At 40.3% G+C, this 27,967-nt stretch overlaps 1 protein-coding gene across 1 annotated transcript; it reads right to left on the reverse strand.

The window, feature by feature from the left end:
- Positions 1-13,080: 13,080 nt before the first annotated feature.
- QTRT2 (queuine tRNA-ribosyltransferase accessory subunit 2) lies at positions 13,081-26,245 on the reverse strand (the record flags this gene model as incomplete). Its single annotated transcript, XM_079704707.1, has 8 exons — positions 26,028-26,245; positions 25,225-25,280; positions 23,454-23,530; positions 21,263-21,475; positions 19,595-19,794; positions 17,034-17,185; positions 14,981-15,098; positions 13,081-13,312 (listed from the first exon to the last, which is right to left on the reverse strand). The coding sequence occupies exons 1-8, from the start codon at positions 26,225-26,227 to the stop codon at positions 13,081-13,083; spliced, it is 1,248 nt and encodes a 415-aa protein (XP_079560833.1). The 5' UTR covers positions 26,228-26,245.
- Between the last annotated feature and the right edge of the window lie 1,722 nt (positions 26,246-27,967).

A 27,967-nucleotide genomic window follows, 5' to 3' on the forward strand; every position in this document is an offset into this window, starting at 1 on the left:
GCCAGGACCACTGATCAGTCTTAACAGCACAAATAGTGAACGAACCATTACATGCCTCCATGTGGAAGAACACACCATCATCCATGAAATGGTTTTGCCAGAAACATCAAATCTGAACCTGATCAAGCCTCTAGATCATCACTATCCAACAGAAATATAATATAAACCACACAGGTAATTAAAAATTTTCTACCATCCACATTAAAAAAGTAAAAGTAAATAAGTAAAATTAATTTTAATAATAATATATTTATTCCAATGTGTTAAATATTATTTATCATTGAAATGTTAACAGGGTAAAAATTATTGTTTGCATCTTTTTTATGTGCTAAATTTCTGAAATCTGTTGTATATTTTACACTGTAAGGATATAACAATTCAGACTAGCCACATTTCAAGCAATTAATAGCTACATAGATGCTGATTCAAAAAAATCAACTCTAAAAAATTATGAGATGATGGAGGAACTTTGTGAACTGTCTAGGTATTTGGTTATAGTAAGGTATTATTCATTTTAAGTGGAAAAACAGTACTGTGTTTACTTATTTATTTGTTCATTGATTGGTGAAATTTTTTTATTGAACCACTTTCAAAGATTTTTCAGTAAAAATCACTAGTCTTTAATCAATAATAGGATAAAGTGGTATAGTGTGTAATGAAGTAAAATCTGAAGTGGTCGGCTATTTCACATGTGTATTTTAGAGTTTCTTAGTTGTTTTTTAAATTATTATTACTCTTTTAAGAGTCCTTATTTTTTAAAGATACATGTTGAAATGTTTATAAATGATATCATAAATTGTCTGTAATTTGCTTCAAAATAATCCAGATAGGAGTGGGAGGAATAGATATGAATGTAGAACAAACAAGATTCGCCCTGAGCTCATCGGTTGACACTAAGAAAATGGCACCAGCTTGCTGTTTAGAGTTTCTGTCAAAGAATAGCAAGGGTCTTGTTTATTGAATCCACTGCAAAGGAGATAATGGAATCAGGATTAGCTGCTATAATATATGTGTGTTTTTTTTTAAAGGGAACTTTATTATTTTTATTTCTTTATTTTTGGCTGTGTTGGGTCTTCGTTGCCGCGCGGGCTTTCTCTAGTTGGAGCGAGCGGGGACTACTCTTCGTTACGGTGCGTGGACTTCTCATTGCGGTGGCTTCTCCTGTTGCGGAGCACGGGCTCTCAGCACGTGGGCTTCAGTAATTGTGGCACGTGGGCTCAGTAGTTGTGGCTCAGGGGCTCTAGAGTGCAGGCTCAGTAGTTGTGGCAGACGAGCTTAGTTGCTCCGCAGCATGTGGGATCTTCCCAGACCAGGGCTCAAACCCGTGTCCCCTGCATTGGCAGGCAGATTCTTAACCACTGCACCACCGGGGAAACCCAGGATTAGCTGCTGGTTATGTCAATCACAGAAGTCAATCACTTCTGATTCCAGGAGAGGTTGTAACAGTGGCCAGAATACCTCCCCGGCTTTGAAGCAGACACCAAACTGTGGGCGGTATCTCTCCATGTTCCCTCTGCTACCCTACATCGCCCCCAATGCTGAAATTTAAAAAAGATTGTGGGACTTTTCCCTGGTGGCACAGTGGTTAAGAATCTGCCTGCCAATGCAGGGGACAGGGGTTCGAGCCCTGGTCCGGGAAGATCCCACAGGCCGTGGAGCAACTAAGCCCATGAGCCACAACTACTGAGCCACAACTACTGAACCTGCTCTCTAGAGCCCGTGAGTCACAACTACTGAGCCCGTGTGCCACAACTACTGAAACCCATGCACCTAGAGCCTGTGCTCTGCAATAAGAGAAGCCACCACAATGAGAAGCCCAAGAACCGCAATGAAGAGTAGCCGCTGCTCGCTGCAACTAGAGAAAGCCCACACGCAGCAACGAAGACCCAATGCAGCCAAAAATAAAAAATAAATTTAAAAAATAAATAAAAAATTAAAAAGATTGTGGATCTAAAGATTTAGATCATCTATGTGAAAAAATGAAGAAATTCCAACTGCTGTCAGGGAAGGAGACAAATATTTCCAATCCAGCTTGAGCCAGCGTTCCTCCAGGAGAAGCTCACATGATGGAGACAGGGCTAACTTGAATATGAAACCTCCAGAGGGAAGTTAAATCCCAGCAGGAGAACGCTGGGATGGCTGGAATCAGTGAACCACCCCTTTGTGGAATACCACCTTCCTTCCAGCGCTAAACTTCAGGGATTCTGGGTTTCATTTTATCAGAGGAAACAACATTCCTTTCTTCTGTATCCCTTGCATTGCCTGCCTAGTCAGTCAGCAAATTGTGGGTGAGTAACGGATGGATAACGGAAGGGTAATCAGAGGCAACATGGCACCGTGGAAAGAACACAGGCAAGTCCGGGAGGAATTCCTGGACCACTTGGTTAGTGGCCTGGAATCTTCTTCCCTTGGTAAAACTCTATACATCGTTTTTAAATTACCAAGTCAACTATTTTCCCTGTTGTCCCCAAAAGTAGATTCACATTCATCCAACTACATGTTCCTATTTTGGTTAAAAAAACATGGTGAGTAAAACTTTCATACCATGGTATTATACTTTGTATATCTCACCAGCAATGTGGTTACTGTGCTGTTTTGCACAGTAAAATGTTTATTTTCTCCACTAAGCTGTGATTTCAAAAGCAAAACCCCTGACATTTTCACCTTTCAATCTCCACCATCCAGCAACTGTGGGACATATAAGCAGGCAATACATGTTGAATGAATAGACCATCCATCAACAAATATTATCAGGCATCCAAACAGGTTAATAGTATGAAATGGCAACTTCTTTAATTTTTTGTTTTCTGGATGAACACTCCAAATGTGGCTTTCTAGCTGGGATCCTTTTACTGACTTCAAAAATCACATGAGAAAACCAGTAGTCGTTTACTTTGCAGCTACTCTGACCCATACACCCACACCCTTTAAAAAAAAATCATAACCAGAATTACTTAGCTTGACCTTCTCATGAGACACGGATTCAAATGACCTTTTGTTATTTTCTAAAATATAAAGTACATATACAATGCTCTCATTAAGAACACTCAGCTGGGTGTGCTTTTGAGTCTGAACTCCTTTCCCAAACTCTGTTTCCAAATGTTGCTCCAAAAAGGTTTTGAATAATTGTTGGGTCATTAGGAAAGGTCTCTACTCCCATGATGATCTTCTAGACATCAATATTAGATCACTTCTTTCAAAATTCTGTTTAAAAAAAAATCAGTGACATGTCTCTGTAGAAATACATTTATTAAAAGAAGGCAGGCTATATATCCATTGCAGTGCCCTACCCTGGACCCCAGGTGCCAGTGAGTGAGAAGGGGGTGAGGTTGAAATTATAGTGTAGGCTCCAGAGCTAGATATTCCTGGAATCAAGGTACATAATTGTAAGTAGTTATTTGATTGTTCCAGCCTGTTTTCTCAAATATAAATGGGAACAATTATACTTTTCTGAGGGATTGTAGATTTGTTGGGAGCCTTAAAATGAAGAACACTCAAATTGAATTAGTGTGAGCCAGCCCAGGCAAACTCAGCTCACTAATTTGGCCCACAGTTCTATTTCTTCATTAACGAATAGTAGAAAACTCTCTAACATTTGTATTTTCTTTTTCTATAGGTATTATCATCTGGTGATCTTCTACATTCTCTCATTTCTTAGGACAGTTTCATAGTCTTCTTTCGTGGTTGGGATATGATTTAATAGATTATTGAGCAAAGTGAAGTTTTCTAACTCTGTAGAATGTATGTAATTTTGAGTTTGCTCCTGGTCTATAAATTCCAAGAAGGTAGGTGCTCTCTGTGGGGTGTTTGTCATTGAACCCCAAGTGTAGAGAGTGCCTGACACTTAGCTGGAACTGGATAAGTTTTTTCTTGACTGACTGAATGAACTAATGCTAGGTATTGGAAGAATCAGGATGGTGAGGATATATATGACTGAACAATGTCCCTAGTGCCAAATTATGGGGAAGTCCCTCAAGATTTGTTTTTATGTATTGATTTAGCTGGACCAAATTCCATAGATTATCAAGGACCCATGAGAAAAAGATATGGTCACCTGATGAGGCCCTGGATGATAAACACCATTGCTCACTCCTTCCCCTCTCCTGACACAAAATTCATAAAAAGCAGTGGGGCCCTTTACAATTATGGAAAGGGCATAGGCCAGAGAAGGGCTTATAAATGGCATAATGTAATACATTGGGAAAAGCTTGGTCTACATGATCTTTCTGAACTAGGCTTGTGACATCTTTGCCAACCCAACATGGTGCCCACAGTCATAATGAGGTCAATGCAGACTTTTAAAAATGTATCTACAAACAGAATGAACTTTGCGTTCAAGAATCACTATTATCCCAACAGCTGGGGAGGCTACAGCCACTGCCAGAGTGGTAAAATCATGCCTGTCAGAGTTCTCCAGAGAAACAGAACCAAAAGGAGATAGAGAGATGATAGATAGATAGATAGATAGGTAGGTAGATGGATAGATAGAAGACAGATAGGAGAGATTTATTATAGGAATTGGCTCACATGATTATGTAGGTCAAGAAGTCCTACAATCTGATCTGCCATCCATCCACAAGCTGGTGGCCCAGAGAAGCTGGTGGTGTAGTTCCAGTCCAAACCCAAGGTCCTGAGAACCAGGGGAGCAAATGGTGTAAGTTCCAGCCTGAGTCCAAAAGGCCAAGAATCAGGAACATCGATATCCAGAGGAACAGGAGAAGGTGGATGTCCCAGCTCAAGCAAGAGAGCTAATTCAGCCTTCCTCTGCCTTTTTGTTCTATTCAGGCCCTCAAGAAACTGGATGATGCCCACTGCACTGGTGAGAGAGATCTTCTTTATTCAGTCTGTGGATTCGAATGCTAATCTTTCCTGAAACATCCTCACAGACACACTCAGAAATAATGTCTTACCAGCTACCTGGGCATCACTTACCCAGTCAAGCTGACACATGAAATTGACCATCACAAGCACCCAGTATATGACGTAGGAGCTGCTTACGAGTACTGATCCTGCATGAGGCAGAACAAGAGATAGGGACAGAGAGAAGAGCTGAGAAAGGAAACCTAAACTCCTAAACTCCTGTTCCAGCCTTGCCTCGCATTTCCTGTTGGACCTTGGGTTAGTCATATTCTATCTGGGCCACGGTTCTACCTCTGTGTATAAAATGAGGGGGTTGATAAATTATTATATTCTCTGTGTCACCAAAGAATCCCTTTTTGATAAGGAGAAAAGCTAATTTCCTCCCCCCACTTCTACAATTTAAATGTCCTTTGGTTTTTCATTTATATGTAAATGTATGAGACTTTGACCAAAACAAAATTACCATCTCTGGGTGACTCTTCAGTCCTCTCATCATTAAAATGCAGCTGCAGATTTCTGGACCCAAAAACGGAAAAGAAAACAGTTGCTAAGTCAATCTGACTTACCAGTCCTAGAATAACAGGCAGTAATTACGGGGCTGGCCCAGAGGGCAACCAGGAGAGGTGATCACACAAGGAACTTTGGCCTAGGCTTCCACCTACCTCTGGCCTTTGTTCCTGAAGGAGAGTAGATGCTCTCAATTTAGGGAGTTCAAGGCGTGAAACTGGGAAACACTGGGCTTCAGACTTTGTTTGTTTTTGCGGGGGGAGGAGGGGAGGGAAGTCCATGGCAACTGGATAGCATCAGATTGTGACAGGGCTAGACATTCATGCAGCCAGCTTAGTGCTGATCTATATGGCATTGGACAGCCATGGAAGGTTTTTAGTCAGGGAGTGTCCCAGTGAAGGTAACATTTATGACAGCTTAGCCTAGTAGCAGTGAATGGTAAAACTAAAAGAGAAAGAGAGGAGTGGGATCAGACAAGAAGGGGATGAGGGCAGAACAGGTGCTAATCTTCCTTGAATCATGACTTAACTGCATCCTCTGAACTAGTCATCAAGCCTGTTGCTCTCGCCCTTAAAATATCTTATCCCCATCCCTTTTATGAATTATACCATTCATCCAAGGAGTAAGTTTCCCAGCTGGATTGACTAGAAGACAGGTGCCATTGACAGAGGCAAGGAAGTTGAAGTGGAGAACTAGTTTGATTGAAGGAACATAGACAATAAATCTAGATTCTGACATGTTGGATTTGTGGTAATAGCTGAATGTTCAAGTCGAAAAGTGAAGTTGAAATGACTTTTCACATGACTGGAAGCGACTTTTCTACTCAGACAACATGAAATTGGAGTCTAACCAAAATCAGATACAGGGTAAAAAAAGAAAAAATTGAACATGCTCTGTCATTCTCTTCTCTTTTGATGTGTAATTACTATGTGGGGGACTGAATATATTTACATAGTTTGTATTTTCTTCGCTGGCATCATGGGGAATGATACAAAGAAGTGTCATGAAAATGTTCTATAAGTTTGTTAAGTGAAAATAAAAATAAATGAGTAGGGAATGGAAAATGCTGGAAAATGTGGGTAAATATTTTAGCTTTTGGGAGGTGTGATTTGAAAAACACTTATATCTATTATGTAATTGAATTCTATGAAAGGATTTATGACCAACATAAATGATCCTGGGATGGTTCTGAGCAGTACTTTAACCATCTGGAAGGAAATCAGATCCTCCGAGGGGAGACCATCTTCCCATTCCATCCATAAAAATTAGAGGAAAACTTCACCAGACCACTGGGCTTGTAACGTTCAGTCTTGAGGGCTAATCTCACCTAATTTCTTCATGAAAGAAGCATCCCGAAGATGCTTGTCCGGTTTTTCAGTTTTGGAGATTCCCTCACCCCCTCACCTTTTGGCTTCTCTTCCCTTACTTTTATCTCCTCTCTCATATGCCTTATTGATAGCAACGATAAAGAGTAGTTATGAAATGGTTATGAAACTTTTTTTTTTTTTTTTGTACGCGGGCCTCTCACTGTGGTGGCCTCTCCCGTTGTGGAGCACAGGCTCCGGACGCACAGGCCCAGCGGCCGTGGCTCACGGGGCCAGCCGCTCCGCGGCATGTGGGATCTTCCCGGACCGGGGCACGAACCCGTGTCCCCTGCATCGGCAGGCGGACTCTCAACCACTGTGCCACCAGAGAAGCCCGAAACTTTTCTTTGAAGCAGAGATGATTATGTTGTGTTCGGGAGGGCAGAGAAAATGGACTAAATAAAAGGAAGTGACTCTGGGCTGTTAAGAAAGAAGACCATTAATAGCCACATCCTGATTTTGTTCCAAAGTCATCAGAAAGAGGCAGGGAACAATAAGAGAAAATGTATTTCTCAGACAAAGGAGCAGACTGCAGGGGACAGCAGTTTAGAGGAAGAGACGAACATTGCAGAGGGAGAGTGTGCGGAGTGGGACGCGCTAATCCCTCTGAATCACACTGGCAGGGGCACAGGCATTTGAAGTCCTTGGCAACTTCAGCCTGGTCTCAAAGTGGATTGTGAGGAATAAGAACAAAAGAAAAGTTCACTCTGAGCTCCTCTTGTCAGAGCAGGGTAAATTGCTTTGAGGCCAGCACTAGAAGATGCTAATGGTAGAAAGCAGAGTCAAAGAAGAGAATAAAAGTGTGTCAGGTCACTGGGAGCTTGCCTAGCATAAAGTAAGATAAAACCACACTAACGAAATTGAGCTATTTGTAATGAGGTGGATAGACCTAGAGTCTGTCATACAGAGTGAAGTCAGTCAGAAAGAGAAAGACAAATACCGTATGCTAACACATATATATGGAATTTAAGAAAAAAAAAAAGGTCATGAAGAACCTAGGGGTAAGACAGGAATAAAGACACAGACCTACTAGAGAATGGAGTTGAGGATATGGGAAGGGGGAAGGGTAAGCTGTGACAAAGTGAGAGAGTGGCATGGACATATATACACTACCAAACGTAAAATAGATAGCTAGTGGGAAGCAGCCGCATAGCACAGGGAGATCAGCTCGGTGCTTTGTGACCACCTGGAGGGGTGGGATAGGGAGGGTGGAGGGAGGGAGACGCAAGAGGGAAGAGATATGGGAACATATGTATATGTATAACTGATTCACTTTGTTATAAAGCAGAGACTAACACACCATTGTAAAGCAATTATACTCCAATAAAGATGTAAAAAAGAAAAAAACCACACTAACAAGACATTCAGCCTAGGTCTCACCACGTGTTGCTGTGCCAGTCACTTCTAACCAGTGCTCAGCTGGCGAAAATCTGAAGATAATGCCTCAACTGCTCTGAAAGTATTCGTTCCCTCAACAAACAGTAATTGAGCTGTGCCAGCCAGGACTACTGATGTTAATGCTGGAAGGTGTGATAGGAGACCTTACGTCCTTGTACCAATTGGTTTTGTGAGTCAGAAAGGATCCTTGCAAAGCGAGTACTGGGAAATCACTGCTGACCCTGGAAGGGCACAGCCCGGCAGGAAATAAGGTAGGACGGGGGAAAGCCAAAATGGTAACTGGAAAGAAATATGCTTCTGTTTTAAACTCCTTAAGAGGAAAGACACTGTGACTGCTACTCTTTCTTCTCCAGGCCTGAGGTTTCTCAACCATAAAATAGGTTGAACAAGGCGATCCATACCTTCCCTTTGGGCAGGTTTGGAATGGCTCTGGGAGTTATCTGGGGATTGTGCCAGGGAGTTGGAACATAGGGATCTCTTTAAAAAAAAAAATACAATTACTTTATTGATTTCTTACAATCAAATACTGCCAACTAGCATTAGTTCCACTCATGCATCACTGAAAACAAAAGGATATTTCCTTGTTATTTGCAAGTGATGCATTACACAATAAACAAAAAATGTTAGAACTTAAAATGCATCCTGATTAATTATGTAAACTGGTAATTTTTTTTAAAAAAAGCATAACTAATAATTTGGTTCCTAACATGGGGATCTCTTAATGGGGAAATCTGTAATCAGCTGCAGGAGCTAGAAACTCTAGGTGTTTTTTCTATATATTTTTATGCATCACTGAGAAACTTTTAAATGTTAAGGATGCCAGTCTTCCCTCCAGATTCTAACCCAAAGGCTGCAAACTAGGCACACCTAGATTTTGTCTGGCTAGCAGAATATTCTTAAAAAATTGATCCAGCATTTAAAAATTGTGAGCTTTCACGTGAAAATCCAGATTTTCTGGCTTCTCTGAAACACTGGAAGATCTGACAGCACTGGACCCACAGCAGCGGTTAGCAAGAGGTGGGTAGCAACTGTCCTGTTTAGATGGGGCATCTGCTCTCTAGTTTGACCATCCCCACCACTCACATTAGGGTGACCATATAACTTGTCCAAACAGGGCACTTTTGAGAGTAAAAGGGGGTGCTGTTAGTAATGACGCCTGGACCACAGACATAAACCAGGACTGTTGTGAACAACGAGGATGTATGTTTACCCTACTTCACACTGCCTACACTGGGCTTGCTTTTCTGGTTTGGCCAACTGTTATTTGGGTTCTATGGTCATAAGTCAGGGACTCCCATGAGGAAGAAGAGAGAGAAAAGGTGTAAAATGAGGAAGAGACTTGACAGTTGAAAAAAATAAAAGAAATGAAAAAGAATATTAGGATGAATGCCAATTACACCAAACCTTCAGGTAAACGCAGAGCCTTGCTGGTGGCTGGCTCAGCATGTAAGTTTGACCTTCCTGGCTCCCTGCCCCCCACAGCACTGTCAGTTTTAATAAGCTGTAATCCCATCGCTACCAGCGAGACTAATCAAACTGCAGAGAGCAGCCTGTTCCTAATTAGGAAGGCACAGGATAATCATTTAACTCTGTGGTTTCTCAGTGAGCTCCAAGCTGCCTCAACAGGAAAAAAACATCCTGGAGAAGATGGTTGCTTACACACTCTAATCTTGACCTTTTGATGGTCTTTGTTTGAAATTTTTAAAAAATGCTTTAATTACACAAGTATTTAGTTTGAAAAATGTTTTAAAAGAATCTTTTCCCTTTATTCCCAGAGAATAATAAAATATCCTTCCCCCAAGGCATACAGGAAACCTCAGGCTCCTATTGATTCCCCAAGAGTCCACTTTAATTGATTGAAGGCAGAAACCCTCTCGAAACCATTCAAGGTGTGATTACAGTCCCCAAACTGGGGTCAGGAAGGATTGGGGGATGTGGAATGGCAACTCACATTGAGCACGTACAGACCTACAGGTGCCAACATGGTACCATGGGCCACACAGGCTGGGGCCAGCTAGTCTCCAGTGGAGCAGTGGAAACCAGGACTGAGCTGCAGCAAAGCTCCAGAAGCACCCCGCACCTTGGGGCCAGAAGGCCCATCTCTTCAGTCCTCACTTCTCATAGCCCCTTCAACTCAGGAGTAAGCACCAGGAAGAAGCTAGCGCAATGGTTAACTGTTGAGTTTTAGTCAGATGGCGCCAAGTCTAACCTGGGAGCTGACTAGTGGTAGGTCCTTAGGCAAACTACTCAACCTTCCAGAAATTCCTGGTAGGCCCTCAGGCAGGCTACTCAACCTTCCTGAAACTCAGGCTAGGAATAATAGTATCAACACCTCACAGCCATGCTCTAAAAGAGTCAATGAGATATGTGTGGAAAGCATTTACTAAGGTGCCTGGCACAGTAAAAAGTACTCCATAGATTGTGGCTATTATTTTTTTTTTATTATGTGCTAGTATAGCCTTAAGGCCCTTGATGATATAATGTAAAAAGACAGGTGCATCCCTGAATCTCTTTCTTGGATTCTGCATTTAGTGTGAGTGCACTTAAAGCAATGACTACAGATGGAATAGGTGTAGAAAAACTCTTTTCTAATGGAGAACATTTCTGGTACCATGGAAATTTAACGTTTTGTTTAATAGACTCATTACTATTTACAGGAAACCAGACTAGTATATTTTTTAATTAAAAATATTTATTGGCTATTGACCTTAATAGATTTACATTAAAGGAAAGGAACATTTTTTTCAAATGTGCTAATAAGAAAAAGACCCATAAAAATGGACAAAGTTGGACAGAATTTTCGGTTTTGAACACAAATAAAACTCATAAATTTTATATGGATTCTGAGATATTTATTAATACTCCTCCCACAATGGGTTTGGCATTGAACAGGAGTTATAAACATATGAACAACTCCAATCCAATATATTTCAAAACAAGCAGATTCTTCTTTTTTTAAATAAATTTATTTTATTTATTTATTTTTGGCTGCACTGGGTCTTCGTTGCTGCACGCAGGCTTTCTCTAATTGCGTTGAGCGGGGGCCACTCTTCATTGAGGTGCACAGGCTTCTCACTGCAATGGCTTCTCTTGTTGAGGAGCACAGGCTCTCGGTGTGTGGGCTTCAGTAGTTGCAGCATGCAGGCTCAGTAGTTGTGGTGCATGTGCTTAGTTGCTCCGTGGCATGTGGGATCTTGCCGGACCAGGGCTCGAACCCATGTCCCCTGCACTGGCAGGCGGATTCTTAACCACTGCGCCACCAGGGAAGCCCAAAACAAGCAGATTCTTGAGAACAGAAACTTTGTCTTTCATAAGTATCCTTGCCATTAATTGGAGGAGAGGTTGTAAGAATATCCATGAATTCTGGAATTCATGAGCTTTGGAATTCATGGACGTTCTTAAACCACTAATAAAAGAAAACAGTATAGATGGGTACCCTACATATAAAAATATAGTAACCACATAATAATTAAAAACAATGTTCAGTAATGCCCACTAAAATGAACAAATAGAAAAATGTAGCACAAGAATGTAAAACAAATATATTTTATACCCCTGCAAACAAAACAAAGGCATCTTTTTGGTTCTGCTATTTTTATAAAAACTATGTGTGAAACGTGCATGTATGTGTATTCTTATAGAAAACTTGACAAATATAGAAAAGCACAAAGAGAATAAAAATCACTTGTCACACCATCAACATGAATGTCATTCCTTTGACAAGAGCAGAAAAAAATTCAGAGAATCAGAGGTGATCAGCGAAGGTCTTCCCAGCCTCAGGACCTGCTGATGCCAATTTACCAACCACTTTAAAATCCACAGGCTAAACCTTTTTAGGCTCTCAAATATCTCTACTGTTGCCTGACTCCTGGCGCCACCGCATTTTTTATCAGGCCAATAGTGATCAATAAACAAGGATACACATAAAGCTATGGTTCCAATCTAAAACTTCTTGCTCCCCAAATATTAGAGCTAGATGGAACCTTAGAAATTCATTTAGTACTATTCACTTTGCCTGTCCCCATTTATTCAGGAGGAAACAGGCATGGAGAGGTTAAGTGATTTGCCCAAGTGTCATAGTTGAGTAGAACTGAAACCCAATCCTCTAACTGGCAGGCCAGGGCTCTGTCCAAGTGAACACATGGTGACTGAATCTCCCCAGGTGATGTAGCTCCAGTTATTATGTGGTTCGACTCTTAATGAGCTTAAAAGGCAAACCACAGTGGATCTGTACGACCAGATGAAAGCAGCTAGGCAAACTTTCAGCTCCTAATAAGCAACTGCGCTGACTCTAGTGAGACAAGTCACAGAAAGACCATATGGTCAAACAAAGAGTGTGCCCTGGGCCAACTGGTCATTGGAGCAATGTGTGAGCTCCACATTCCGTGGAGATGTGAGCCTGGTTAAATCACAAGAGTCATTTCTGGTTGATTGCACTGCCAGGACAGCCTGGAAGGCACAAGTGTCCAAAAGAGACCCCTGAGAATATAAGGATTAAAAGGAAGAAAACTCTTGAATCAGACAAATTCCTTCTTGGTCAACAGGCATGTGTCCACAGAGGTCACTCATGACCAGTCAACTCCCTTCAAGCTCCAATCCAACTCAGGGAACCCTCAGATTCTCATCATCCCCACTTCAAGGCTGTCCCTTCACATCTAAAGCTTTTATCTTTGACTAAACGAATCTCTGTTGACTAAAAGAGTTAGCGCAGAAATATTCAAGGTCAGGTTTCAATTCTTTCTGATCAATCTAGGTCATTCTAGGTCATTTCAGTCATAAGAAGTCTCTTTAGCCTCAGGTGGGCAGAGTACAGTACAGATGTTCCTTATTTGAGTAGACTTCATTCTCAAATATAAGTGATTAAAGTGAAGATCACTTCCTGCTGTCTTCTTCCCACATTACAACCGTGGTGCAGGCTCAATGTGAAGAGTCAGGTTATGCGTACCAGGTCTCAAGATGCTTGCCTGTGGATGAGCTCTTTCAACTGTGCCAGTCGGTCACTTTTTAGTGCTTCCCGGATGGCCTGGAAAAATCCAAAGTAGTGTTCAAAGTTGTGCATCATAAGCAGGACGCCAGCCAACAGCTCGTTGGTCACCAGCAGATGGTGGATGTACGCACGAGTGTGATTCTTACAGCAGTAACAGGGACACCCTCTCACGAGTGGATCAAAGTCCTCCTGGTACCTGAGAAAGGAAGCTACAACAATATTCTGGAAAGTGAGGAAAACAAGGCCTCGACAACCTAGACTAACCTATTCTGCTGGCACGTAACCAACAGTCAGTAACACAACTGGCAAACGTAGTGCCAGGCACCTGCTTAAGATGGCAATGGGGTCAAAAGTTAACAGAGAGTACAGTGGGCCAGGAGACTCAGGAGTCTTCCTCAGATGGATACAACCTCCTAGACTGAGGCTTACCAAGGAGCAGCAGAAGAGTCACGTGCTCGCTCCCCCATGCTGAGCAGGGTTAGTCACACTGTAAAGGCACACAAAGATGTCAGGAGACACTGTTCTGATGAATGACACTTTTCTCCCACTCACCACCAGAGCTAATATTAGAAGAGATGATATGACCTTTTACTTGCATAGCTTTTTGCAGTTTACAAAAAACTTTTATATATACTGTCTCATTTAATCTCTGCAACCACCCATGGAGATAGTCATTTTTCTTGTCACTTTACCAGTGAAGACTGCCAAGGGGTTTAAGAGGGAGGGCTATGGAGCTACAATGCCTGGGGTTGGTTCCTGGCTCACAACTTACTTGGGAAAGTCACTTAACCTCTCCCTGTGTCTTTGTTTTCTTATCTGAAATGTAATAAGGTAGTAACAGTGCCTACCTAATAGAGTTGTTCCAAGAATTAAATAAGTTAATATAGTAAAGGACACTGCTAGGTACATGCTAAGCACTATATACGTGCTACCTTCTATCAGCTATTAAAAAGAAGTTAAATGACTTGACCAAGCTCACACAGTCACAAGCAAGGCTGCAATCTGAACGCTGAATCTCCAAAGCTTCTAGTGCTGATGATAAAAATATCAGTTTCCAATTATATCTATAATGTAAAGTGCATTTTAGTGGTAACCATTTATACTACCCTAGCTTTTTAAAAATGGAAATGAATCTCCTTGGCTATTTTTCAAGAAGTCAAATGTGATAAAGGTCACCATTACAGACCTATAATCAAGAAATCACTATAGAAATAAGAACTAGGAATTTCATATTCTTTCATAAATTTTCAAGTCTGTACTGTTACTAGATAGACATAAATAAGTCTGAGTCCCTAAAATGTCCCTTTACGTAAGACCAAAAACACCCCAGCATTAAAGTGAGTATACCAAGTTCACAGAAAAACCACTCACTGGTCCACTGATTATTTTATTTCCACTTTTGGCCAAATACAAAGTTATAAGATATCTTAGTTCAGTCTTTACAGAGGCAAATATTTTATTTAAGACTTATAGTCTGTATATAACCAAGATGGCTTAAATTCCTTAAAATTTAAAAATTTTGTTGTAATATTTTATCTTGAAATCCTTATTTTACACTGTTATTATTTAAAGTAATCATAAGGAGTAAAGAACACCAAACAATGGATCTGGTCTAATTTTTCTGACAGCTCTTCTAAAACAACAGTTATCTAGACTCAGTTTTCTGACAAGACAAAGTACACAAATTCATCTGCAGAAAAAAAGAGTACTGCTGGCACTGACTTTGAGAAGGCCCAAACAATATCCAACTATAAATATTTTTTGAAGTCATGAACTGAAAAGGGAACAGTTATATAAACTTTCAAAACAGACTGAAATTAAAAAGTCAGAAATCAAAATCCATACTTAAAAAAAAATTCCTTACTTTTTTTCCTTCAGATTAATTTCAAATGATGTCATTTCTTGGTTGCAGCTAGTTGTTTTACTTTTCTTTGTTTGATCCACATCTTTTACTTCTTCCTGTGTCCCATTTTGTTGCAATACTAAAGGACAAACCAACAAAAAGTCTTGAAAGAAGATCAGATAAAGAGTGGCCATTGGGAGAATTTTATTTTAGTTACTATTTCATGCCTTTGACCCTGTAATTCCACTCCTCAGAATTTATCCGAAGGAAACAGCACAAGAAAAACAAAGCAATATGTAACAAGATGATCAATGACCTATTATCTATAGAATCAAAACTTGGAGATTCAACTATGTCTAAGTGAATAGTAGTTACAAGTATATATCTTATAATTAAATGGGGACTTGAGTTGTTCCCTTGAACTCTTTGCTTTAAGAAAGAACATTCCTGGAATTGCAAGAGAAACACCAGGAATACTTATCTACTTGCCTCTCTTCAGAGCAGCTGGCTCTTTGCATGGTAACTAGTGTTACTAGGGGGAATTGCTGCCTACATTATGCAACTTATTCCTTTGGAATTTTCACTTTGTAATTGGCAAAAAGCCTCAATTTACTATACACACATACGCACACAAATGTGATTCATAATACTTGCATAAAAATGTTCAAACTGGGGCTTTCCTGGTGGCGCAGTGGTTGAGAGTCCGCCTGCCGATGCAGGGGACACGGGTTCGTGCCCCGGTCTGGGAGGATCCCACATGCCGCGGAGCGGCTGGGCCCGTGAGCCATGGCCGCTGAGCCTGCGCGTCCGGAGCCTGTGCTCCGCAACGGGAGAGGCCACAACAGTGAGAGGCCCGCATACCACAAAAAAAAAAAAAAAAAAAAAAAAAAAAAAAAAAAAAGTTCAAACTCAGTTTTCCCAATCATAAAGAAATCTGGCTTTCTCTGGCCCAAAAGGAACGTGTTTGTTACAGAGAATTCAATATCAGGTTCTTTGTAGAGTTTTGCATATTCACGGTACAGAATGACTATCAGTCACCTATGTCCTGGCAGAGATAATTTCACTTGTAAATGAAGTCATGAACATGTATAAAGTGTTTATGGTGTGCCTATCCATATACATTACATTCTAGTCTGTCTAAAAGATAGTAAAATTGACCTCCTCTATATAAGAATTTGATCAACTTGATTTTGTTTCTAGAACTAATTCCATTTAGATTAACTTTTAAGTTGCTTTATAGGAGTGTAACATTCTGAATGAAATTTTCATCACTTGTGGGGAATAAAATGAACTCTTAAAGAAGTCTCTGGCCCTACTCAAATTTAAGGTTGGTGATGATAGAGCAAGAGTTCAACAGAGAGCAGGAGGAGAGAAAGGAAAGCACACTCTGAAGGCCAGACGGAAGGCCAGGCACACAACATTCTCCTGAAACACTGTGGAGACACTTCAAGGGACCCCAACCCAAAGTCTGTATCCTGGTTCCTTTTCTACTGCCAGTTAAATGTTAGAATCTGAAACTGATTTTCTTGACTTCTGAATAACCAAACACTAAAAGAAAATGGCAGTGCTTCAAAGCACCATTAGCAGAGGAAAACAGCTTTCACATCTCAGTATGTATAAAAAACCAAAAAAGCAAAAGTAACACTAGGATCAGAGGGGATGAGACACCCTGTATATTAATAGCATTGGGGTTTGCAAAAAGCAGACAAGAACTCTTTTGTGAAAAAACAAATTAACTTTTACCAAGCAGTTCAAAGGTTTTCTTTTCTTAGATTTTCATCACTATTCACTCTGAATGTTCTTTTTTCAGGTTGTTAATAGAAGAGGTTTTGTTTTTCTTGGTTCTGCTCACTACAAAATCACTTCCTAATATTGATGAGCTCTGTGTATAGTATCAAGTGCCTGGTTTTGTGTGCCAACATGCCAGGGCATACAGATAAGAAACAAAGACATAGTTTTATAAAAGCCTGGCTTTATAGTATGCACATATTTCTGGCTTGTAACTCAAGGCAAAAATTGATAGGAAATAGAGAGAATTTAAGGGTAACACAGAGATTAACTTCAAAAGACCTACATGTCTCTTCAGGAATCGGCTGGCAATCAAAGCTGAAAGTGAGGGCACATCCCCGCTCTGTTGCTTGATAAGGGAAAAAACTCTCAAATAAGTCCACTCCTCTTTCAATAAACTCGAGCACCTCATCTGGCTGGCTAACACCGCAGATCAGCCTGTGAAAATAATATGAACAGTGACATAAGAACAATGCCAGGAATGAAATCAGAGAGTCTTTCCAGAGGGCATTAACAGTAATAATAATAAAAATCATGGTTAGCGTGGCAGGCAGTAGATAAGGAGGTGTATGGAAAGAACATAGAGCTTTCGAGGCAGAGAGACCTGGACCAGAATCCCAACTCTGCCATTTATTTACTTGCTGTGTTACTTTGGGAAGGTTTCTTAACCTTTCTGAGTTTTAGTTTTCTCATTTTAAAAACAAGAGCAAGAATACATACCTCATAGACTGGTTGTAAGGACTAATGATATATTCGCAAAAGCACAAAGTGTAGTTTCTGCCCCAAAGAGAAGCTTAACAAAGGTTAGTTTTCCTTCCCTTCTCATCCCTTCTGAAATAACCTCCGTAGTCTCAGACTGAACTTTGTAGTCTTCCTATCCACTACATAAGACATTTTTAGTGCAAAGCTGTGTGCTTTATTTCCCCTTCAAATACTCTTCCATGTTTTAACTGTATTTTGCTTATAATTCTTTTTCATAATTGCTTCAAGAAAGACGTTTTTATCTACTGTATTCTTCATAGGTTCATTTATGAAGCAATTCTTGCTCTCGGAATTTCAACTCTGCCCACAGGCTTTAAGAAACTAGTCAGCTTTCTTTATGCTTCTTTATATTTTCTCCATTAATAAAATGTCTGCATGGTAGAATGAGATGGTATTTCCAGAGGCAATGGGTAATGAATTCTGAGAGTGTTAATAACATTCAACCAAGTTTTGCCACTAAAACAAGATGGGGAAATGCACTAGACTAGGGCTGGCTGGCTGGCTGCTATTTTTTATGTTTGTTTTTCTACTCATAGTCCCTTTTACAAACTGGCACAGAAAAGCTTACAGACTCCCTGATTTCTAAAAGAAGTCCAAAAAAAGGCTTATGTAATATTAAACAACCAGAACCCTTAAATATATGCTGGTTTTTCTGACTACAGTTTCCTTCAAGTAATGTCATGTTTTAGAACTCCTCTCCAACTGAAGCTGGCATTTCTACACACTTATAGAAAGAAAAACAATCCCAGCTTTCAAATCCAGTAACAGACATCTGTGAGCACTTAACTCAAAAGAAGTCCAGAAAATGACTAGAAATACTAGTGCTGAATTATCATCTGCACCAGAATGAAATAAGCACAGGAGGGAAAGCAATGAACACAGAGAGCTAGGATAAAACTGGGGCTGGTGGGGCGGTGGGGTTGGGGGGGGAATGCTGGCTGGGGTGATGGCAATATCTTGCGCTGGCTGGTGTTTACACAAGCATATATACGAATAAAAATTCACCAGGGTATACATAAAATTCATATACTTAACTGCAAGCTATACCTGGATTTTTTTAAAAGTAGTAAAATTACATACACATATCCAGCAGCCCAAGGGGTATAAAGCAGCACCCCATAATCAAACCTCTTAATGTATCTGTAGGAAAAAAGCATGAATATTCATATCAACTGGGATAAAAGACTACAGTTTTTTAAAAAGGAAAAAATAAAATATTTGGATAGTCCAATAAGACACTGGCTATACTCAGAAACTTGGGGATTTTTAGCTTTGAATGCTGCAGATCACTCTTCTCTCCAGCACATAATGAATCCTGTGACTGATGGAAAGAACCAACCCCACTAGGGTTGCCAGTGCCCTTGATTTAAAAAAATAATACCACTCACTACCTGTCTCCAATCTAAGAACTTCTTAAAGGACCTTATTGACAGAACCCATCTTCATTGCACTAGGCATCCCAGGTCTGTCCTCAACTTTACTTGCTTAAGGCCAGAGTTCCACATGACTTTATGTCTGTCCCCAGGCACCAGGTTATAGTGAATAAAGAACAATATTTACAACTGGCACAAGAATGAGGGGAACCAGTATAACACTTGCCCTCGCTTATAATGAGGATCAAATAAACTAATTCAGGGTTTCCCTGGTGGCGCAGTGGTTGAGAGTCCGCCTGCTGATGCAGGGGACACGGGTTCGTGCCCCGGTCCGGGAGGATCCCACATGCCGCGGAGCGGCTGGGCCCGTGAGCCATGGCCACTGAGCCTGCGCGTCTGGAGCCTGTGCTCCGCAACGGGAGAGGCCACAGCAGTGAGAAGCCCGCATACTGCAAATAAATAAAAATAAATAAAAATTAAAAAAAATAAACTAATTCACATGGCAGTGTCCTCTGGTCTACATTCTGAAATCAAAGGCAAGACAGCCTTGATGGAAACTTCCTCCACAGTCCGCCTCAGCAGACTCAGCCCAGAAAGAACGTAATCAAAACATCAAAAGACACACCCACGCACAGACTGCATACCGCACATTCGGCAGCACCCCTGCTCTGCAGCCCACCAGGCTCGGCCTGCACCCTAACGGAACACTAGCCTCGGTTTGTGCTCCGGTAGCTCCGCAGTGACTGATGACAGCAAGTGCAGTCTAGTCTCCAGGGTTGGTGGAGCCCCTTGAAAGCCATCCAGAAGGAAGCCACCTACAGGCCGCTTGGCTGTCTCTCGTGCTGACCTCAGCCTCTCCTCCATCACATCTCCACCTTCAATCACTCCAATGATCACACTTTTCCGGAGGACCTAAGGTAAGAAAGGATTGAACGCTTTTAACTGTTTCCAGTAGTGGAGACCTCTGTTTAAATGAGCCTTACCGCCTTCCTGAGAACCCTTAGGGCTCCAAAGAACACAATTTGAAAGCCACTCAAAAAGGGAAGAAAAGACTGAAAAGAAGCTGAGGCAATCAACATAGTTAATCAGGCTTTAGCTTAGATTAAATTAAGCACACACCAAGCAGGTATAAGAGGAAAAGAACAAAAGCAACAGTTTTAATTTCTATAAATGGTTATCCTGGTCTACCTTAGGTTACTTCTAAATCTCTTAGTTAGAAATAACTTTAGGAACTGCAAAACTGTTCGGATGGGACAACTGACTGTCCATTTGGAAAAAGATAAAACAAAAATTACTACTGTACACCATCCTCAAAAATAAATTCCAGACGGCCCTAAGATCTAAACATAAAAAATATAGTTATACAAGTATTAGAAGAATAGGTTGAATATTTTTATAGTCTTGAGATAAGGAAGGCCTTTCAAAGCAAGCTAAAGCTTACAGGAAAAGGCAGACATATTTGAGTACAAAAACATTAAAAATTCCCTAGTGAAATATACTATCAACAAAGACAAAGGGGAACTTATTCTTTGGAGGAACAGATAAATGTCTACAGCATAGGTAAAGCTCCAACAAATCCTCTAAGGAAATGACAACCCCATAGAAATCTAGGCAGATATGTGACTATGAACTTCAGAAAAACAAATGTGAATGCCCCGTACATATCCAGAGAGCTTACTAAACCTCACAAGTAAGGAAATGAAAACTGGAAATAATTCAATACCATTTTTGCCCATCACACCGACAAAAAAGTTACAAGACAGAGAGCAACATAGCAGAGGTAAAAGTGTTAGAGAAATGGCACTTATATACCCTGATAACTAGAGAGAATAAAAATTAGTTCAGCCTCTTGGGAGGGCAAGTAGATTAACACTTATCAAAACGTCAATGCTTTTATCTTTATATATCCTAACATTCCACTTCTAAGAATATCTCCTACAAATATATTCATTCATATGCACCAAGGTTTATTTGCGAAAGATGTTTAGAATAATGAAAAACTGGAAACATGCTAAACATCCATCAATAGAGTAAAGGCTTGGGCTTCCCTGGTGACGCAGTGGTTGAGAGTCCACCTGCCGATGCAGGGGACACGTGTTCGTGCCCCGGTCCGGGAAGATCCCACATGCCGCGGAGCGGCTGGGCCCGTGAGCCATGGCCACTGAGCCTGCACGTCCAGAGCCTGTGATCCGCAACGGGAGAGGCCACAACAGTGAGAGGCCCGCGTACCGCAAAAAAAAAAAAAAAAAAAAAATCAGGTGAGAGTAAGAGACCAAGAAATGAGGAGCAGAGAAGCAGAAGGAGAAGAAAGGGTGGTATCTTGGAAGGTAAATGAGCGAGAGTTTCTAAGAGAAAGGAGTGGTGAGTGGCACAGCTTTACCTCTGACTCTTCCTGTAGCTTCAGACAATTATCCAGGAATAGAAGTGATCGGTCAACAGACTTTCTGGCTCTCTTTATGGAAGTGGCTTCATCACAAGTTGCCTCTCCATCTGAAAGGCACTGGAACCAGTCTGGCTGAAGGGCCTGCTGAATTGCCATGAACTTGGAGGCAGTCATTTCCACTCGTCCTCCAACACCCCACACAGACACTGACTGCCACAGGACAAGACGATGAGGGATTCAGAAGAGTAACATGCAAAGAAAAAGAAAATAATAAAATGATCAAAGCAATCCTGAACTCAATGCTTCTTTACAGATGGAGAGATGGTGGCAATTCAATATCCTAGACACAGTGGGTAAAGAGGTTTCCTATACTAGATTCCAAATTCTCTAAGGACCTGATAGCTCAGAGGGACTCCGATAAAGTCTTTCAACGGCCACACAAGCCAACTTCTGAGTTAGCGCTCAGAATTCTATAATTACTTTTCCAGAAGCCCAGTCTTCCGTTCTCCGCCACCCCCTGCTGTTCCTGAATACACCACAGACTTTAATTCTTCTGTCCTTGATCACATTGTTCCTTTTGACTGAAATGGCCTTCCCCTACTTCTCTGCCTGGTAAAATACTATTCAAGACCTAAGAGTTCAAATAGCATCTACTCTACTGTGTTCCCCAAACGTTACTAGGCATAATCAATTGCTCACTCTTATAAGCTCTTTCAACAATTTGTATTTCTTTCTTTCACAGAAAAGATAGCCCTGGGGCTTCCCTGGTGGCGCAGTGGTTAAGAATCCACCTGCCAATGCAGGCGACACGGGTTTGATGCCTGGTCCGGGAAGATCCCACATGCCGCAGAACAACTAAGCCCGTGCGCCACAACTACTGAGCCTGCGTTCTAGAGCCCGCAAGCCACAACTACTGAGCCCGTGCACCACAACTACTGAAGCCCACATGCCTAGAGCCTGTGCTCTGCAACAAGAGAAGCCACTGCAACGAGAAGCCCATGCACCACAACGAAGAGTAGGCCACACTCGCTGCAACTAGAGAAAGCCCATGAGCAACTAGAGAAAGCCCATGAGCAGCAACGAAGACCCAACACAGCCATAAATAAACAAACAAAGAAAAAAAGAAAGAAAAAGAAAAGACAGCCCTTATCACACCATTGTATATACGTCTGACTAGAGTATCCAAATTCATGGTTGTGCCCCAAGCGCACAGTCTGGGGCCTCACACATTGTTAATGTTTAAAAAGTGTTTACTAGACTAAGTTAGATACAGAAATATGTGCAAAGACATAAACCCCATAGTACACAAGAATCTCTATATGTACCTTTGGTTACTCCTTTCCCTACAGCATCTCTCTTCTTTGAAGAGATGGACATAAATGTGGGGCCACATATAATCTTTTTATTCTGGCATAAGAACACTGTTTAAATGAATCCTTTCTCCCTTATAAATGGAATAGACAACCGAAGTCAAAATATTTTCTTTTGAATTCAAATTACAAAATAAAAAGAAGTGTAAAACAGAAGACAAATTTAAAATAGTCATTTTAGGTAAGATTAATAGATATTGTTGATATCAATAAAGTGGGTGCAGGAAAAGTAACTGTTTGTAAAGTGGCAATATATACTAAAGCTTTTGTAGAATGCTGTCCTCAGGGACAATGCAATGGGGCCATATCTCAGGTTAAAACTTTTAAGGAAGTCCTTTGAATACTGTTTTTCACCAGCTAAAATCTCTAGCTTTTTCAAATTCTGTTCTAAAAAGCAGTATTATACTGAGATTCTACTATATATAGTTATACATGTGATAACACTCATCAGCAACTTTCCCCACTATTCCTGAGGTTGTTAAAACTTCAAATAAAGCATGGTATCAAAAGACTATTGTTTTCTACCATCATAGCAATTTCTTTTTTTGGCATGTACTTGACCTTTCTCTACTCCCAAATTTTTGGCAACAATGAAAAAGCTGAGGATACAGTCCTTACCTTAACCTCATCCTCGGGCTGCCCCACTCTAACTCCTATAAACCACACCATCCCACTGTAGTCGTAGAAATAAAGAGAAGGCATAAAGGGGTCTGGAATGATTCAGCATCCCAAGCAGTGGGATCCTTGCAGCTGAGAGATCCCATAGGCTGACTTCCTGAGAAAAACCTTCAGCCTTGGAGGACCTTCTGAGAACATACCTTATTTGTTACATAACCAGCTGGGCAAGGGCTGACTGGATCATGCAGGGAGCAGTACAAGAGTGATTCTGGCATGCCTGTATAAACATAAAAAAGAACCCTTGAGAGCACTTACATCAACAATTACACTGTGTTGTAACAGAGAGCAGCTTCATAATGTGTACTGCTGGATAAAGCAGTACAGATGACAGATTACAGTATCTCAGAATTGTAGGAGGCCTGTCAACATGAATGAGAAGATTACTTTGAAATGTACTAATCTAAAAGAAGAATTAAATGTAAAGGTTCACGTCTAAAGACATAGCAAGTTGCTACAAAGGAAAGGTATAACCTGAAGTATGATACAATGAAAGTGTTTAATGATAATGTTGACCCTACTTGATTTGCTTTGCAGAATTTAATATCAAGTATGGTCATTCTAGGCACTATCCAAGGGGAACTAGCTACTGGAAAGATGAAATTATACAGTCAATAGGTAATCTTATTAATAATAAATCCAGCCCACACCATGGGTCCCTAGGGGCAGAATTATAGAAAAGCTGTAGGACATTGCAAATGGATCTCATTTTCAATAAGTTTCATTTACTCAAGATGCCAGTTTCTTAGGTTCTTTAATCAAAAAGATAGTTTCTTTAAAAAAAAATCCAAAAAAAGTTTACTAAGCCATATGTACTTAAATTTCATATGCTGCATTTTCATAAGAAAAAAAATAGAATTTTGCTGAAAAAAGACCAAAAATATAAAGCAAACAAAAATCTCTGCAGTTCTCCACCTTATTGTCTATAATTTCGATTATTACAATTATCTCTAGAAAGCTTATATTTGCTATTTTCACTTAATTATATGCTTGTATACTTTAAAGCTGGTTATTAAAATTGGTCTCAGATCAAGGAAAACGATATTATATAAATTCCTCTCCTGAAACACAGGCCCTTGTGACAACCAAGTCATCAGGCAGTTTCCCTCAGAAGCAGAGGACTGAACAACCAATGGAAGCAGGATTTTCATTCATTTAAGTGAGTCCTAGATATTGGGAAAAAGCTTCAAGAGAAAATGGTCTACAGAAGAATTGGTTCTCTGGCTGTCCCTGCTAAGCTTTTCCTATAAATAAATGGACACATAGATCAGCATTCAAAATCCTATTTCTGGAACAGAAGATAATATTAACATATCAGAATATAGCTGAATATAAACTCTTCATCCTCTGCCTTATGTTTTAGGTGCAAACATGACAAGCCTGCTTTGGATCTTAGGTGTGTTCCATGCAGTCCTTCACCTCTAGGTCTTTGCTCTTTGCCTGGAGTGTCTGCTCACACCTGTCTACCACCACCACCGCACCCACCTCCTGACCTGGCTAACTCCTACTCCTCCTTGACCCAGCTAAGGCGCCCCCTCATCTTCTTTGTCAAGAATCCTTCCTTTATTCTGACCTCCTTCCACATGGACCCAACAGCAGGTTATGTGTTCCTTCCTCTGGGCTCTCATGATACATGCATCTACACCTCATTCTGCAAATGTAGTCACCACACTCTACTAGAATTACCTGTTTATCTTTATCCCAACTAGGCTCTGAGTTTCATGAGGGCAGCAATTGTTGCCCACTCATCTTTGAATCCCCAGTTCAAAGGGGTTCCTGGTTCTTACTCATTAAATGCTTATTAAATTAATGAATAAATAAATGTATGAATGAAGGATCAAAGAATAAACAGCATCTCCAACCTCCAAATTAATACACCACAAGGCACACACAAATAACTTGATTAATTTTTACCTATAAACTTTCCAACTCCTTCCTTATATTCTGCCAAGACTTCATGATATTCTGCCCTGTAAGCAAAACAGAAAACTATGTAACATAATAATGAATTATTCTACAGATACTCTATGCAACAACTGAAGCCCTCTTCTCACCCAAACAAGCTACGTGACAGTAAATGTAGTCTCAAACAACCAAGTACACCATTATTCAAGAGTCCCCACTCATTAGGTTGGGTTCATTAGCCAGAGCAAAGCTCTTCAATTTGCAAGTGGTTCTGTGAGAGGAGAAATTGGCAAAGAACAACCGCCTCAGAATATCTAGATTTTCTTCTTTCCCTTGTCCCTTTAAAATCACTGTTATTAACACAGTCTTACAGAGTTATTTGATCTTATAGCAGATTCTTCAATTAGGGATGAGGTCAGTGTGTACATTACACAAAATGATCTCACTCCATTAGTTGTTTCCTTAGAGTAGAACATGTGCAGAGACAGAGAAAACTCTGAGGCTGGTGAGTGAAGACAGCCCCTAGGTTCCAAGTTTAGCCCTCATAGAGCATTCCAGGCCCTGTCACCCCTGGGAGCAGTGGCAATGAGGGAGGTATGGAAAAGTGAAGCAGCTCTATCATGTAGGTCTGGCCCATGATTCCAGATTAGGGCCAGATGATGTATAATATTTGATATCTCTCTTCTGATTTCATTCTAAAAAACCTACAAATTTTGCACGTAAGCAAAAAAGTCTTTCTCTTTACCACACCTTATTAAGGTAACCAAGCTGCTGCCAGGGTTGACATGTGAATGATCAGGTCTCATACTTACAGTGATGACAGTGTAAGCTGAGCCATGGCAGGAACCCCGTGGATTTTATGCAGTGTGTGATGGGTCAGGTGTGGGGCACAGCCAGTCTTGGTGTACAGAAGGCAGCCTGGAATGTCCATGGTGCAGTCCCCTGTTTTGCCTAGGTTTTTTATTTTTCCTAGGCGACAGCCATTAACCACCTTGGTAAGACTTAGCTTCATCCTAAGGGCTTCCTCTAGGTCCTGATAAGAAAAGTACATTACATTCAGAAGGAGTTCCATGACATCTAAAAGCTAAACATGTTTCCAAGCAAACTACAAAAAAAAAAAAAAATGATAGCATGTTTGTTATTACTTCCAGTCTAGGATTTTTTTAGATATCAGGAATAGGGGAATGGGAAAAGACACAGAGAGAATAAGACGCTTTCCCCAAAGTCCCAGCACAATATGATGACACCAACCACATTTAAATTCAGTCACGGAAATTTTGTCTGAGCTGATGGAAACCAAACAAACAGAAGGAGAGAAGTAAAGACTAATCATGGAAAGAGCACTGTGAAGCCGAGGATTGCTCTCAGCCATGAAAATGTGTATAGAGAAAGGTCATTCTGCTTAGGAAATACTGATTACTGATTTGATCCATTTTTTTTCTTTCTCTAATTTGAGAGAATACTAGGCAACATAGCAATTTTCCCTAATATGTAATTAAATGAAGAAAACAGATTCCAAAACAGCATTCTGCTGTTTATTAAAATATATGGAAGAACATACATCAAAAGATAAACAGATGTTATGTCAGAGAGGTGGGATTATTCTCCAACTTTGTTCTTATACAGTGGCCAAACAGAGGTAAGAAACTGTGTGGGCATCCATGCAATTCATAAGCAACGTTGCATTATTCTTATAATTGGGAAGGAAAAATATTTGATTAACAAAAAAGATATACTTTCTAAATTCCAAAGATACACAGGGAAAAAAATCAGAAAACATGGTCAATTACTTTGTTGGACTGTGTTAATTAATTATTATTCAGTGAAGCAAATCCTGGGCCCCACTTCTTTAAATGCCCTGTAAAACTCAGTGACCAGCCGTGGCAGATCATTTGCAAAATGTCACTGGATATCCAGCATTTTGAAATACCAGCGTCTCTGCAGCAAGTATTGATACCATACCCTCTGGAATTTTTGCCAGTTAGGCTAGGCCCAGTTTTACTAATAGATAAATTAATACAGCTCTCTGAGAGGTTCCAACCTTAGATCCTATCCTCTTAAGCATTATACTAAACCACACGCTGAAAGTCAACCATTGTTTAAGATGTTACCAAATAAATAAGCATTATTTATCATTAGTTAAAAAATATTCAGGAATGCAAATATTACTTTTTTGGGAGTTATAAATTTCTATATTGAAATAAAATAGTTAACAGTCTTTTGAATTTTAGAAATAAGAATAACTACTTTCCGTATGGTTCAATAAGTGATTTCATGTTAAACATGAATTATAAAAAATAGTATAAGTATTTGGGGAAAGGCTGGTCAATTTTCTGTGACTCTACCTTCATTATTTCAAGTTATCACAAAGATAAAATGTCTCACTGGAATCCACAGAAATGGAGAGTGTTAAGAGAAAAAAGTTATTATGTTTTAACAAAGGGTAATATAAAAGCTATTTTTTAAAGCCATGCTATTACACATTAAAACTGTTAAAATAAAAGAAAGTTTATACCAAAAAAATAAATATAATTACAGGCTAATGAGAATGTAATATAGAAAATACAAGAGAATAGAAAAGAAGAGTCATTAGTTTATACAATCATATTCCTTTTTAAAAAAAAAGATTTATTATTTATTTATTTTATTTACTTTTGGCCGCATCGGGGCTTAGTCGCGGCACACGGGATCTTCGTTGAGGCATGCGGGATCTTTCCTTGAAGCGCGCGGGCTTCTCTCTAGTTGTGGCGTG

The sequence above is a fragment of the Hyperoodon ampullatus genome (genome assembly GCF_949752795.1).
Source record: "Hyperoodon ampullatus genome assembly, chromosome: 5".
In the NCBI taxonomy this organism is placed as follows: Eukaryota; Metazoa; Chordata; class Mammalia; order Artiodactyla; family Ziphiidae; genus Hyperoodon; species Hyperoodon ampullatus.